Source organism: Equus asinus, chromosome X (genome assembly GCF_041296235.1).
Source record: "Equus asinus isolate D_3611 breed Donkey chromosome X, EquAss-T2T_v2, whole genome shotgun sequence".
Taxonomy (NCBI): domain Eukaryota; kingdom Metazoa; phylum Chordata; class Mammalia; order Perissodactyla; family Equidae; genus Equus; species Equus asinus.
The window spans coordinates 61,319,834-61,334,539 of NC_091820.1; the positions used below are offsets into that span (position 1 = coordinate 61,319,834).

General features: G+C 35.7%; 1 protein-coding gene across 15 annotated transcripts in view; it reads right to left on the minus strand.

The window, feature by feature from the left end:
- Positions 1-14,706, minus strand: part of ATRX (ATRX chromatin remodeler) — a 241,434-nt gene that overhangs the window by 81,284 nt on the left and 145,444 nt on the right. For all 15 annotated transcript variants that reach the window (XM_070502810.1, XM_070502821.1, XM_070502817.1 and 12 more), the window contains 3 exons: positions 11,289-11,426; positions 9,462-9,637; positions 7,985-8,102 (listed from right to left, as the gene is read on the minus strand). In XM_070502810.1, the coding sequence (XP_070358911.1) occupies positions 7,985-8,102; positions 9,462-9,637; positions 11,289-11,426 (432 nt within the window). The remainder of the gene's footprint in view (positions 1-7,984; positions 8,103-9,461; positions 9,638-11,288; positions 11,427-14,706) is intronic.

The following is a 14,706-nucleotide window of genomic DNA, read 5'->3' on the forward strand; positions in this document are numbered from 1 at the left end:
TTACTGGTTTGTAATTTCATTCCAGTGTGGTTAAAGAAAATATTTTGTATGATTGTATCCCTTTATATTAATTGAAGCTTGTTTTATAGTCTAAAATATGGTCTATCTTGGAGAATGTTTCAATGTGCACTTGAGAGGAATGTGTACTCTGCTGCTGTTGGATGGAGTGTTCTACAGATGTCTGTTCCTTTCAAGTCTTCTACTTCCTTGTTGATCTTCTGCCTAGCTGTTCTATCCATTACTGAAAACCTTATGAGTTTTTAAATTAATATGAAGGAAAGAGAGATTTCAAAAGAGGTAAGCTAAATTTAACCACCATTTCATTCTCCAAGAAAGACTGACTATAAAGTCAATTTTTGTTTTGTCAGGGGGAACCACTTTTGTACATAACATAAACATCTTCTATTATAGAAAATTTTCATAAGACTTTTAGGCCTAACTGGCTAAGGCAGAAAAAGGAAGAAAATTTTAAAAAGGAAAAACTGAAGTTTCCTCTACCTACACTACTGACTTGTATTAGAGTTGATATTCTTTGTTGAGACGGGAACCACATTAAAAAGGATATGCTAATAATTTGGCCAAATAAACATCCACAGAAAAATGTTCTCCACTCAAAAGAGCATTGACAATTATTATTGAATCACTCTATCGTTTTTTAAAAAAATGTTTTGACTCCAAGTGGCTTTATTTGGAAAAACAAGTACCAAAAAAGGCAAGTGAATACATAATGAATTACGCATGACAATCTGTTATTGAACCTCATTTATATCTATGGTTTCTACATGAGATGTTATCACGAGGTCTGTGGGAAACTAAATAAGGGTCCCCACAAATATATCCACATTCTAATCCCAGGCACCCATTAACGTTATTCTATATGGCAAAAGGGACTTTGCAGATGCAATCAAGATAAGGACCCTAAAAGGAAGAAGACCATCCTAGATCATCCAGATGCATCCATTGCAACCACAGTGGTCTCTATAAGAGGGACCCACAAGTGAGAATTAGAGAAGATGATGTGACGACATAATCAGAGATTGGAGTGATGCATTTTGAAGATGGAGAATACAGGCAGCCACCAGAAGGTGAAAAAAGCAAGGAAACATTTTTTCTCCCTCGAGCATCCAGAAAGAACACATCCAGAAGTCCTGCTGACTTTAGCCTAGTGAAACTAACATCGGACCTCAAACTCCAAGAACTATAAAAGAGAATAAATTTGTGTAGTCATAAGGCATAAAATTTGTGGTAACTTTTTACAGCAGTAATAAGAAACCAATACAGCATCCTAGTGAAATGTTTATCAAACATGGTGTACATCAGAATCACCTGGGCAGTTTGTTAAAGATACAGATCCCTGGATCCCATTCCTAGAAATTTTGATTCCCTAGATCTGTGATGAGGCACAGAAATCTAAACTTTCTAAGAAGCTTCTTGGATAATTGTTGTATTGCAAACCAGGGTACGAGTCAAAAGAAAAGTGTTTGGGGAAAAACTAACTGCCTGAATTAGTTTCCTAGGGCAGCCATAACAAATCAACACAAACCTGAAATCTTAAGACAACAGAAAGGTACTCCCCATCATAGCTCGGAAGATCAGAAATCAGTCCCACTGAGCCAAAATCAAAGTGTCCAGTGGGCTGCGTTCCCCGTGGAAGCTCCAGTAGAGAATTTGTTCCTTGCCTCTTCCAGGCTCTGGTGGCTGCTGGCACTACCTGATTTGTGACTACATCACTCCAATCTCTGACTCTATGGTCACACTGCCTCCTCTTGTGACTACATCAGTCCAATCTCTGACTCTATGGTCACACTGCCTCCTCTTCTCTGTGTATCAAATCTCCCTCTGCCTCTATCCTACAAAAACACCTGCAATTAGCATTAGGACCCACCTGGCCAATCCAAGACGATCTCCTCATCTCAAGATCCTTCATTTAATCACCTCTGCAAGAATCCCTTTTTCTTAGAAGGTAACACTTATAGGTTCCAGGAACTAGGACCTGACATTTCCAGGTGGCCATTACTCAGCCTACCACACTGCCCTAGTGCCCTTCGAGGCTGTTTAGGGATGAAGACAGTGGCACTGAAGCAAACTTTCCAAAACTACAAGATTAAAGCCTTTTATGTTCAAATCCTCTTTTGACCCTTTACAAATTACAATTATGCTATTAAAAAACAACCAGTCTTACTACAGTATTCTAATGATTAATGAGGCTATGATAAGCAGGGAATTGGGGGGGAGCATCACAGTAATGTACCATGGGCTACAAATATAATAAATTTTATACACAGTTTCCCCAAGTCCTAAAAATTCTTTCAAATAATCTTCCATGTAAACGATTAAAAAGGGTTGATCTAGAGAGCCTTGGGGGTGATAGGTCACTAAGAATTTAGAAACATCTTCTAGGACTTACATACACAGTTTATCACAAATCTTTGCTGATGAAATAATTTGTACTATCTCAGAAATCTGATTTTCTATGCTCTAATGCTCATTAAGAGTTAACTGCTAGGAATCAAGAACACTTTTGAGCATAACAAAAATTTAGGAAAGCCTGAAAACCCAAGTAATAACACTCCTACCAAGAGGTGCCAGAGAATTCTACACATAATGAACAAGAAGTGAAAATAGAGAATCTCATTGGTATTAGATATCTCACTGCTGCACTACACTACACCAACGTTGGCCCTATAAAGCTGACTTTAAGCAAATGGCTTAGGTCTGATGTCTAAACACATGCTGTTACATCTGTTCAAGTCTAAATCTAAACCTTGTTGTCATACCACCTTCTAATTGGCCACACAAGAGGAATCTCACATAACTACCATCCTTGAACTATCATGCAAAGACCTTTAAAACTGGTTAACATTCTCTGGGGTATAGTTATTTTATTGAGGCAGAAAGCAGAAGAAACAAAAGAATAATATTTTAAGTACCACAGAGCTCCCAGTTCATATCATCAAACAATCCATCATTAGCCCAAATTCATACTAACTTAAGAGTTTTAAAAGTCTTGAGCACAGAGTATAACATATAGCCATCTCAGACTAATATTATCCTCAGACCCCTCAGAAACAACTGCAAATCCTTTCTGGAGTAACCAGTCTTTTGGCTAGGCCTCAAAGAATTCCCACATATAATACTCCAAGGGATATTATGAACTTGTGGTCAAAGGTACTTAAATACACAGGGAAACATGGCAGTATTCCTGAAAACCAAAAGAAACAAGAGAGTGAGAGATGAAAGAGACCTATAAGGATTTCAGAAATTGGAATGATCAGATGTAGACTGTAACTGTTTACTTTGTTTAAAGAAACGTTAAAGACAATCTTGAAAATACATGCGAGACACAGGAAATCATAAGAACGAACAATCAGCTGGAAAATAACTGAATAAAACTTCCGTAGATAAAAAACTAAGCCATTGAGTTTTTTAAAAAGTTTTATTGAGATGCAGGTCTCATATCACACAATTTACCATTTCGAGTATACAATTCAATGACTTTTAGTATATTCACAGAGTTGTGCAACCATCACCAAAATCCAGTTTTTAAAACATTTTCATCACCCTAAAAGGAAACTCTGTACCCCTATGCCATCATCTCCCAATCTCCTTATTCCTCTCACAGCCCTAGGAAACCACTAATCTTACTTTGTCCCTGTGGATATGTCTACTCTGGACCTTTCCTATAAATGGAATCATACAATGTGTGGTCATTCGTGACTGACTTCTACTTAGCATGTTTCCAAGGTTGATCCATGTGTTGTAGCATGTACCAGCAATTCTTTCCCTTTCATTGCTGAATAATGTTCTGTTATATGCATATACATTTGTTTATCCATTCACCAGTTGATGGACATATGGGGTGTTTCTAGATCTTGACTATTATGAATAATGCTGCTATGAACATTAATGTACTAATCTTTGTTTTAAGATTTTATTTTTCCTTTTTCTCCCAAAGCCCCCGGGTACACAGTTGTGTATTTTTAGTTGTGGGTCCTTCTAGTTGCAGCATGTGGCATGCCGCCTCAGCATGGCTTGATGAGTGGTGCCATGTTCACACCCAGGATTCAAACTGGCAAAACCCTGGGCCACTGAAGCAGAGTGCACGAACTTAGCCACTCGGTCACGGGGCCAGCCCCCTTGTGTACTAATCTTTGTGTGGACATGTTTTCATTTCCATTGGGTATACACCTAAAAGTGTAATTGCTGGGTCATATGCTATACTTAACCTTTCAAGCAACTGTCAAACTGTGTTCCACATCAGTTACATCATTTGACATTCCAAACCAGCAACACATGAGCTTCCAATTCTTCCATATCCTCACCACTACTTATTTTCTATTTTTTGGATTATAGCCATCTTAGTGAGTAATGAAGTAGTGTCTCATTGTGGTTTTTACATTTCTCTGATGGCCAAGGATGTTGAGCATCATTTAGAGCAGTGGTTCTCAAGCTGAGGATACGTCAAAATCACCTGGAGGGCATATAAAAATGCAGATGCCTGAGCTCTACCCCAGATCCACTGAATCAGTCTCTAAAGGGTGGCACTTGGACCTGTGCATTTTTAGAGACAAAAGCATATTACGGTTCTCCATTTATGAGAGTACAATTCACTGCTGTTAAGTATAATCACAATGTTGTGCAACCATCACCACTCTAGGTTTCTAAAACTTTTTCTTCATCCTAAACAGAAACTCTGTACCCATTAAAAATAACTCTGCATTCCTCACTCTCCTAGCCCCTGGTAACCATTCTACCTTCCACCTCTATGAATCTGACTACTCTACCTCTAAGTGGAATCATACAGTACTTGTCCTTTGGTGTCTGGCTTATTTCACTTAGCATGATGTCTGTAGGATTCACTCATGTTGTCACAGGTGTCAGAATTTCCTTTCTTTTTTAAGACTGAATACTATTCCATTGTGTGTGTATATATACATATATATATCACATTTGTTTATTCATCATCAATGGACACTGGGGATGCTTCCACCTTTTTGGCTATTATCAATAATGTTGCTATATAAACATGGGTATGCAAGTATCTGCTTGAGTTCCTGCTTTCAATTATTTGGGTATATACCTAGAAGTGGAAATGCTGGATCATCCTGTAATTCTGTTTAACTCTTCAAGGAACTGCCACACTGCTTTTTTCCACAGCAGCTGCAAAATTTTACATTCCCCACCAGCAATGCAGCAGGGTTCTAATTTCTCCATATCCTCACCAACACTTGTTATTTTTCCTTTTCTTTTTCTTATTTTATTTTTGATAAAAGCCATCCTATTGGGTGTGAGTTGGTATGTCATGATTTTGATTTGCACTTCACTAATAACTAGTGAACACATACAGCATCTTTTCACATGCTTATTGGCCATCTGTATTTCTTCTTTGAAGAAATATCTGTTGAAGTCCTTTCCCCATTTTTGAATTGGGTTGCTTGAGTTTTTTGTTGTTGAGTTGTAGGAGTTCTTTATATTCTGGATATCAGTTCCTTATCAGATATATGATTTGCAAATATTTTCTCCCATTCTGTCTGTTGTGTTTTCACGTGCTCCATTTTTGCAGGCCTTAAGACAGTGTATGGATTTTAATGCCACTTTAAGCTTAAAATCAGGCTAACATTTACTTATTAAAAAATTAGGAAGCCAGCCCTGTGGGCAAGTGGTTAAGCTTGTGCACTCCACTTTGGTGGCCAAGGGTCCAGCAGTTCGGATCCTAGGCACAGACCTACACAGCACTCATCAAATCATGCTCTGGTGGCATCCCACATAGAAGAACTAGAATGACTTACAACTAGGATATACAACGATGTACTGGGGCTTTGGGGAGGGGAAAACAAAGAGGAAGATTGGCAATAGATTTTAGCTCACAGCCAATCTTCTTCACCAAAAAAGGATACATAAGAAAACCCAAACAAACCATGGAGCCCTCAACAAAGGAGAAGTGACTCAGCTTTCTCGCACAAGAAGCCAGTCAAGAGTTGGAGAAGTCATTCATTCAACAATAAGAAAATTAAGTATGCACACTTATAAAACCTAAACTGTTTACTGAAGGCAGAGGTGTATGTGGAAATACAAACTTCTGATACCTGATGGTAAAAGGAAGACTGCACAATTATACTGAAAAAAGGGAACAAAGGAAAATTAAGAGGATTTCAATTTCCTTAAAATTCATTAGAAGTCAGTCTCTTATGACTTTAATTCTGCAAATATTAAATATATTATAAATTATCACTGCTAAAATTTATCATCCAACAGTTGCTGGTATTAAAAGCAAAATATAATTGAACTTCTTAAAACTAAGAAGAGTCTAAAAAAGAGTCAAATATAGAAGCAAAAGAATTTTTGGAATATGTAATAGATAAAATACCAAATATTTTAAATGCAAGTGAGATAGGTGGGTGACATTTAAGGAGAAATACTGTGGTAATTTGTAATGAGAATCAAGATAGAGTAGCCTTTAACATAACCCACTTGGCCTTTTATGGAAGTTTTCTCAAAGGAGCTATTAACTTGGGACATTCTACTTTAAGGAAAATAAAACATTACATTTAGTAGAGGCAGAACCCCAGACCTTTTCATGACCGAAAGATTCATGGCACCAGATGACAATTTAACAATCATACCTTTCAGAGTTTAGCAGCTTTGGCAATTAATACTTTAGATACCTCTCCTATCAATTAAAGTCACAAAGAATGAGGCTCCCTTAACTCTTAAATATTGAATTGTTCTTAAAAGAGTACATTTTAACATCTATACAAGAGCTATTATTTTGCTATTGGTTATTAAAGACAACTGATTCTCTAATATTTGAAAGCACTGTTGCCAGCACTTTCCCTAAGATAAAGCAAAACTTAAAATGGAAAAAATATTAAATGACCAAATTTAGTACCCTTTAATACTCAGAGATTAATGAAAGATAGATCTGGACATGACTCTCTTTCTTAAACTACACTGTGACTCTCTCATTGGGATGAGTCTATTTGGTTACTTAACTTTGTGCGCAATTTTTGTCATTCAATACAGGATGATACAATAAATATTCTCTAAAATGCACTGTGGTTACCAAGAGCATCACTTTAACTACTGATATGATATGAACTATCATTTTAATATGTGTGTACACACTTCTACCCTCCATTACTTTTTGATAAATTATGTATCCACAATGGCTGAAGGGCACCTTCTAACCTGTAACCCCTAAATAAATCTGGCACATCACTTAAGGAAAAGTACCAGAATAAAGTGACCAACAAATAAGAAATTTCACTCCAAACCAAACAGAAATGAGGGTTTGCTCTGTGAACAGTGACAAGCTCAGGCACACAGCAACAGACACACAGACAGACACATACACGACTTGAGTGATGATAAAACAATACCTAATTCATTGTACTTTTTAAAAGCACACAGAAAAGAGTAGGAAATAAACTAGAAGTTCCTCATAATGAAACCACCCAGAAAACAATCTCTGTTAACACTTTGGTGTATTTTAGGCATTTGTGTGTATTTTTATTGTAACATTGGGAGCATAATATATGCCCTGCCTGGTATTTTGCCTTTTTTTTTTTACTTCAACTTTTGTCAATTTGATAACTGAGAAATGATTTCATGGATTTGATTTACATGCCTTTTATTACTAATGCGGTTCAAAGTTTTTAAATAATACATTGGAATTTTATATATCTTCCTTTATGGATTTATTCACATTCATAATTTCTTTGAAAGAAAAGCTCTTTAGAAATTAAGGGCATTGTTCAAATGTGCTGTGTATCTTTTTTCACCAATTTGTTCCTTAATTTTATTTTGACAATATTAGTTTTTTTAATTAAAAATGTTTTGTACTTTTACAAAATAAGCACACCCATTTTATTCAAATGCAAAATTGAAAAAGAACAACTGACATGGTAAAATTACCAAGATAGCATTCTTTAGAAAAAGAATGTTTTTAGAGAGAAGATAAAAACAAACTAAGTGTATTTGTTACCTGTTAAGTGATCTAAGTAGTACTGATAGAGCTTGCACTGAATAGGAGTCATTCTCACAGCTAACACATATTCATGTTTTGGAGGCAAGAACTTTGTTAATGCTGTATAATCTTTCCTCTGTAATTAACAAGAAAGAAAAGGAAAATTAGTTAACCTATATACGTGACAGGAATTAACTGCTCTAAGAATTATCACTGTTTGCAACTAAAAGATACACATAAATAGGTACCAAACATATAAGAAAACATTTTCTTAAACATATTTACTCTCTTTAATCACACAATGATATGCATATGATAGTAGTTAATATATTTCATATGACTACACAATATGATGCACTAGTAAAAAGATAGTGCAACACACCAGGCAGGTTTTAAACTGAAGGAGTCATATTACCAAGTGAACAATTTAGTGTTTAAAATGTTCTCCTTTATACAGAAAAAAGAAAAGAATAAAAGGTGAGGAGGGGATGTAGCAGGTAGTGCTAGCAAAAAGATTATCATACAGTAAAACTGATGAATCAAAGTGACGCAGTCTAGGCTGTCATTTGGGTAAGATGTGCCAATATGCCACAGGATAACACATAACTCTAGGGGGAATGTTTGCCAATTGAGACAGCAAGCCATGTACAAGCACTCTTGAAACTATTTAATTACAGAAATAGGAAAGAAAGAACACTAATAATGTGCTCGATACAAATGACTACCTAAATCAGAAAAACACTGCCTAGGTAGTAGCAGCAATACTGAAACACAGTATTTGCTAGTACCTGTGGCCAACCTGAACAAACAGGATGCCTTTGCCTTACATGATGGAAGTATATCCAGCCAGAAGGATAGTCTATCTCATTTGTTACAACATCTTTGTGGCTACCATTAGTATCTAGTGTCTGAAGAAAAACAGTGTGGATTTTGAGATCTATTAACTGCTAGCTCAGTCTCTACATACTTATCTACTTATTAATATAGGTCTACTGAAGATCCGTATGTAAACAACACTATTACACCATGCAGGTTATTGTACGTACTTAAAAGTAATAAAATTGTTTCTTCAGGATTACATTAAAAAGGCTCCTCTCATAATTCATAATTGCCTTTCCTACAACCATTTCAAGTAAGTGAGGTTTAAAATACTAGAGAATTAGGGTGAGCTTAGAAATTTCTTAATCACAATAGCTGTGTTCCTTTTACATACTCCCTATATTAAGAATGAAGAATCTAAACATTAACATATTAAAATATAAAGACATATAATTGGCAAGTGAATTAATTACGTTCTAAACTTCTCAATGGAACTTTTTAAAAAAAAGTTCAATGTTGTATAAACTTTTGAAGACAATGCAAGGAGATTTAACTGTAAAACTATATACTGGAGAAAGGGGCAAGAAAACACAAAATACTCAAAGTTTAAATTCAGAATTTTGGATAGCAATATAACAAAGTAACAATATTGTTTTATTAAGGAATGTATTTGTACCTGAACACATCCAGCTAACATTTCATAGAGAATGTGAGCACGTTTTTTCATCACTCTGACATCTACCATGGTAGAATCTGCACACTGACCATTTTGGATTGGATTTATAAATCGATTCCTGAACTCCTTAATGGATCCAAGCAAATTTTCCTTGATAAAGTTAACCATGCAATGATCTAAGAGAGAAGACATCAGTTTGTTAACAACAATAATGGCTAAAAGGACTCAGAAAAATTCTCTGATAAAATGCACATGTCAAAAACACCATGGAGGGCCAGCCCTGGTGGCCTAGTGGTTAAGTTCAGCATGCTCCGCTTTGGCGGCCTGGGTTCAGTTCCCGGGAGTTGATCTACATCACCCTCTTAGTGGCCAGGCTCTGCTGGTGGCCCACATACTAAAAAATAGAGGAAGACTGGCACAGATGTTAGCTCAGGGCAAATCTTCCTCAGAAAAACAAACAAACAAAAACGCCATGGAGGCATGAGAATTAAGCTACAAAGAAAGAACACCAAATTGAGTGTAGACTAAACATTGATTCTAAGTCTGATCTATAACTGGGTTATCTAAACTAGATGAGAAATTCGAATAAAAACCATCCCTAAATTCTAGACCTGAATGTTTAAAAAAACACTTAAGAACCTTTTCTTCTAACTCACTATTCTTCATAATAGATATGAAGTATAAAACAAGTGTTCTATAATTCTAATCATGATCTTATGGTCAGCAACGGTATCTTGTGGAAAAAACATAGATACCGAATCAAAATAAAATCAAGTAATAAGCCACTATATCAAATTTTATATTAACTGATTTAGTTCCAGAAGTCCTTAATTATCAGTTGCCCTACACTACATAAAACCACAAAGTGAAATAGTATTTCTATAAATGGGGTAACAGAAAAGGGGGAAACTGGAACAGATAAAAATAAAGATAAAATACAGGCTAAACTGAAACAACCAGTATTACAAATAATAAAACAGAAAACAGCTAAGTTACTATAAATACACAAAAGGAATAGAAACAACATAAAAATAACAAAAAGAGGGGCCGGTCCCATAGTGTAGTGCTTAAGTTCGGTGTGCTCTGCTTCGGCCCGGGTTCATGGGTTCGAATCCCGGGTGTGGACCTACACCACTCGTCAGCCATGCTGTGGCGGCAACCCATGTATACAGTAGAGGAAGACTGGCACAGATGTTAGCTCAGAGCTAATCTTCCTCAGCAAAAACAAACAAAAAATAACAAAAAGCTATTACAGTGGATTATGATAGAAAATTTCAATTTGTTATTTGCTGAATAATTCATGCTCCCTCTTTAGCATCACCACACACATATGAAAATGAGGGAAATTCACAAGTCACTTCCCTGGGTTCACATCATCTGTCATCAACCTCAGCAAACTCCATCCTGACATGGATTCAATACAGCTCTCCTTGTCTATTTCCACTTTCCTAAAACATTCCTATCAGTACCACCCCCCAAACTGGATATATTTTGTTACAATATCTCCTAAATAGCCTAAATAGTCACAAGGGCATCTCTACTTTTAAAGCAATCATTAAGACTTCTGATATTTTTATGTATTTCAAATTCTGTATTTATATTTGAACACTCACAATGGCACACCTCCTGACTGTGGTTTACCATTCATAATTATAAAGCATTCCACCTGAAATGAATAGTATTCTTTCACAGTAGACTAAGACGAACCTATGTAGGTCATGGTCAGAGACTATATTAGAGTAAATAGAAGAAAACCAAACGGCAAAGTGGTAAAAAGTATCTGAGGCAATGCCAATACTCTACAGCATATTGCAGATATCAACTCACACTCAATTAGGTTATTCTGAAGTGGTGTTCCTGTTAAAATAATCCTCCTCCTTGATCGGATAGAATTCATAGCTTTTGAAACAGCAGATGCTTCATTTTTTAGAATATGGCCTTCATCACAAACAACAAAGTCAGGGCCTGTAAAAATGTACAGAAAAACATTTAATTAATATATAATAAAACTGAAAATGTAATCCATTTAAGTAAATAAAGTTAATCCTTTTACAGTGCTGCTCTTGTGGGAAGATAAAACAACATCCTTATAAGAACAGTCATTTTATCTGCTGCTGTTATTTGGTTAATGTGGCACTGACTACTATTAATTATATTCTAACAGCAGAGTATTGAAGTACTACTATGTACAGTACTTAACGTTCTCTGAATCAGAGAACAAAAATAGGCAAGAATAAAAATAATCACAAGGGTGAAAAGATCTCCCCAACAGACTTGGGGTATTTGAAAAAAATACATATCTTTTATAAATAAAAAACAGTATCTAAAGTTATATTTCAACACTAGTGTATCAAGTTAAAACTATCAGCTAAGATAAAGAGCAATTTATATGTACACCAGAAAAGACAAATTTCAAAATTAGATTTTAAGAAATAATATATAAATCACAATGGGCCGTACAGTATTTCCCATTTAACTTGTTCCAAATAACTAATACTCATTGCTGGGGAAAATTTTAACTGATAAAGGACAGCTAAATTGATTGTTACATGGGTATGGGGGGTGGGGGGACTATCCAAGCTATAAAAGATCTCACAACTGAGAATAACTCTTTCAAAAGAAATACACACACTTATTAAAATAATATATGTATTGTTTGCTAAAGTATCCCACATACACACTTTGCTCGCTGGTTAACACACACACATATTACTTAAATACTGATTTCAACAACAGCAGTTGTTAAATTGCCCCCCATCTGTTAGGCATTAGAGAAAATTCACCTTCTACATGATTCCAAAAGTAATGGCTTCAGTAGAATTGATCCAATAATACAATTGCTACTTAGTATTCAGATGGGGCTACACAAATAGTAAGACACATATTTTTAAATTACTAATATGCTTCCTAAAAACTATAATCTGTATCTAGTTTTGTATTAAAACACTACACATTGCTTATTTTGAATCCTAAAAAGTTTTCTAAATTCAAAAATTGCCTTTTACACAAGTGATTTAAATGATTTCCATGACCTAATATTCAGTATTCATGAGGGTGTGGTGAAACAGGTGCTCTCATAAACTCTTTGTGGGAGTCTACATTAGTATCAGACATTCTGAAGACAATTTTACAATATCTATTGAAACAGATATTGTGTAAAACGTGTGCACCCTTTGACGCATATTTCAATTTCTGGGAATTTATTCTAAAGATATACTTTCACAAGTACTCAAAGACACACATTCTCTGAAGCATTGTTCATCAGGATGGAAAATTGGAAACAACCTAAAAACTTGTCAAAGGGGGTTAATAAAACTATGGTATCACAGAATGTTGCCAAACGAAAATTAATAATGTAGATCTCTAGGTATTAACCTTGAAAGATATGCCAAACATATTATGACATTAAAAAAACCAAGTTACAGAATCTGTATTATGATCCCATTTGTATTTGAACCACCACCTCAAACAAGGCAATTTCATCTATGTATACATACACGCAGTGAAGTACAGGGATTAACCCTGCTCGAAGAAAGTTTTAGCCTTTGTCTCTTGCTCCTGGGAAGTAATCTCTAAACTCTACTAATGTCCTGCCTGATAAGAGCGTCTTTGTTTACCTGGAAATCTTGGGACACACCAGATACTCTATGCCAACAATGTGATGGGGGGAGGGGCGCTGGGAAGGGGAGGGCGCAACGTAACTTTGGGCCATGTGGCATCTTCTCAATCTTTGGAAGAGCTAGAGACTAGGATCACTCATGTGAGTGGTCAACCATGTCTACGTGACCAAGCCCAGACTCTAGACAGCAAGGCTTGGACGAGCGTGGCTGGTTGGCAATACTCCCTGAGTTCTGTCACACATCATTGCTGGAAGAAGTAAGTGCTATTTGGACGATTCCACTAACACATTGAGCTTGGAACTCTCCTGGGCCCTGCTCTATGTGCCTTTTCCTGTTGCTGATTTTAATTTGTATCCTTTCACTGTAACAAACTATAGCCATAAGTATAACAGCTGTTCTGAGTTCTCTGAGTCCTAGTGAATTATTGAACCTGAGGGTGGCCTTGGGAACCTCCAAATGTTGCAACATAAAATACATGCTTGAAAAAAAGAAAAAAAAAAGAAAAACAGCAACTGTGTGTGGTGGTGAACGTTAACTAGACTTATTGCAGTGATCATTTTGCAACCTATACGTATATCGAATCACTATGTTGTATCCCTGAAACTAATGTAATATTATATGTCAATTATATCCCAATAAAAAAATAATGAAATACATCCTTGCAGGAGCACAAAAAATTTCTGGAAGGATATATACGAAACAGTCAGGGAACTTTTACTTTTCAACATATACCTTTTTCTTCTATTTTGCTGAAGAACATATATTGCTTTTATAATTTAACTTAAAATAACTATTAGCATGACAATGCAAGGAGAGGGATCCCTATCCTTAGTAAGGACATCTGAGGAAGAGAAGGAGGAAGAAAGAACAAAAGTAAATATATCCATCAACAACCCTGAGTCAACAAAAAAGCTAATGTTACTCATATTCTGTTTACTTAGGAACATATATAACATTTTCTAACATAAAAAAGTTTTAAAATCTTTAATGTTTAAAAGGAATAAAGTTTTATTATCTTAGAAACATACTTTCTAGAAAACTTCATTCCAATAATATATAAATGAGGTGGTACAGTTTGAAAATAGCTATACTTACAAACCACTTTAGAGAAAGTACAGGGAGAATGCAGCCATGAAGCCTTGGAGAGTAGAAGAAAAGGAATTTAGAGAGAAGCTTGGAGAGAAGTTCTCCTGCTCAAAAGATCCAAGCCCAGCTGAAATGGTTTAATATACTATGGAAATTTGTCACTATTTATATAACTACATAGTTCTATCTTACTATTTAACTCAAACAGTAGCTTGAAGTGTGTGTGTGTGTACTGGAACATACAGGGATAAAGTACTGATCCACACTGCAACGTGGATAAACCTTGAAAACATTATGCTAGGTTGTAGATGCCAGATATTCTATGATTTCATTTTTACAAAATGTCCAGAAATATTTTTATAAAATGTCCAGAATAGGCAAATCCACTGAGACAGAAAGTAGATTGGTGGTTTCCAGGGGATGGAAGGAGGCTGCATTTCGGAGTGACTGCAAATGGGTACAGGGTTTGTTTTTAAGGTGGTAGAAATGTGGTGGGATTCAATGGAATCATTGCGATGGTTATACAATATTGTGAATAT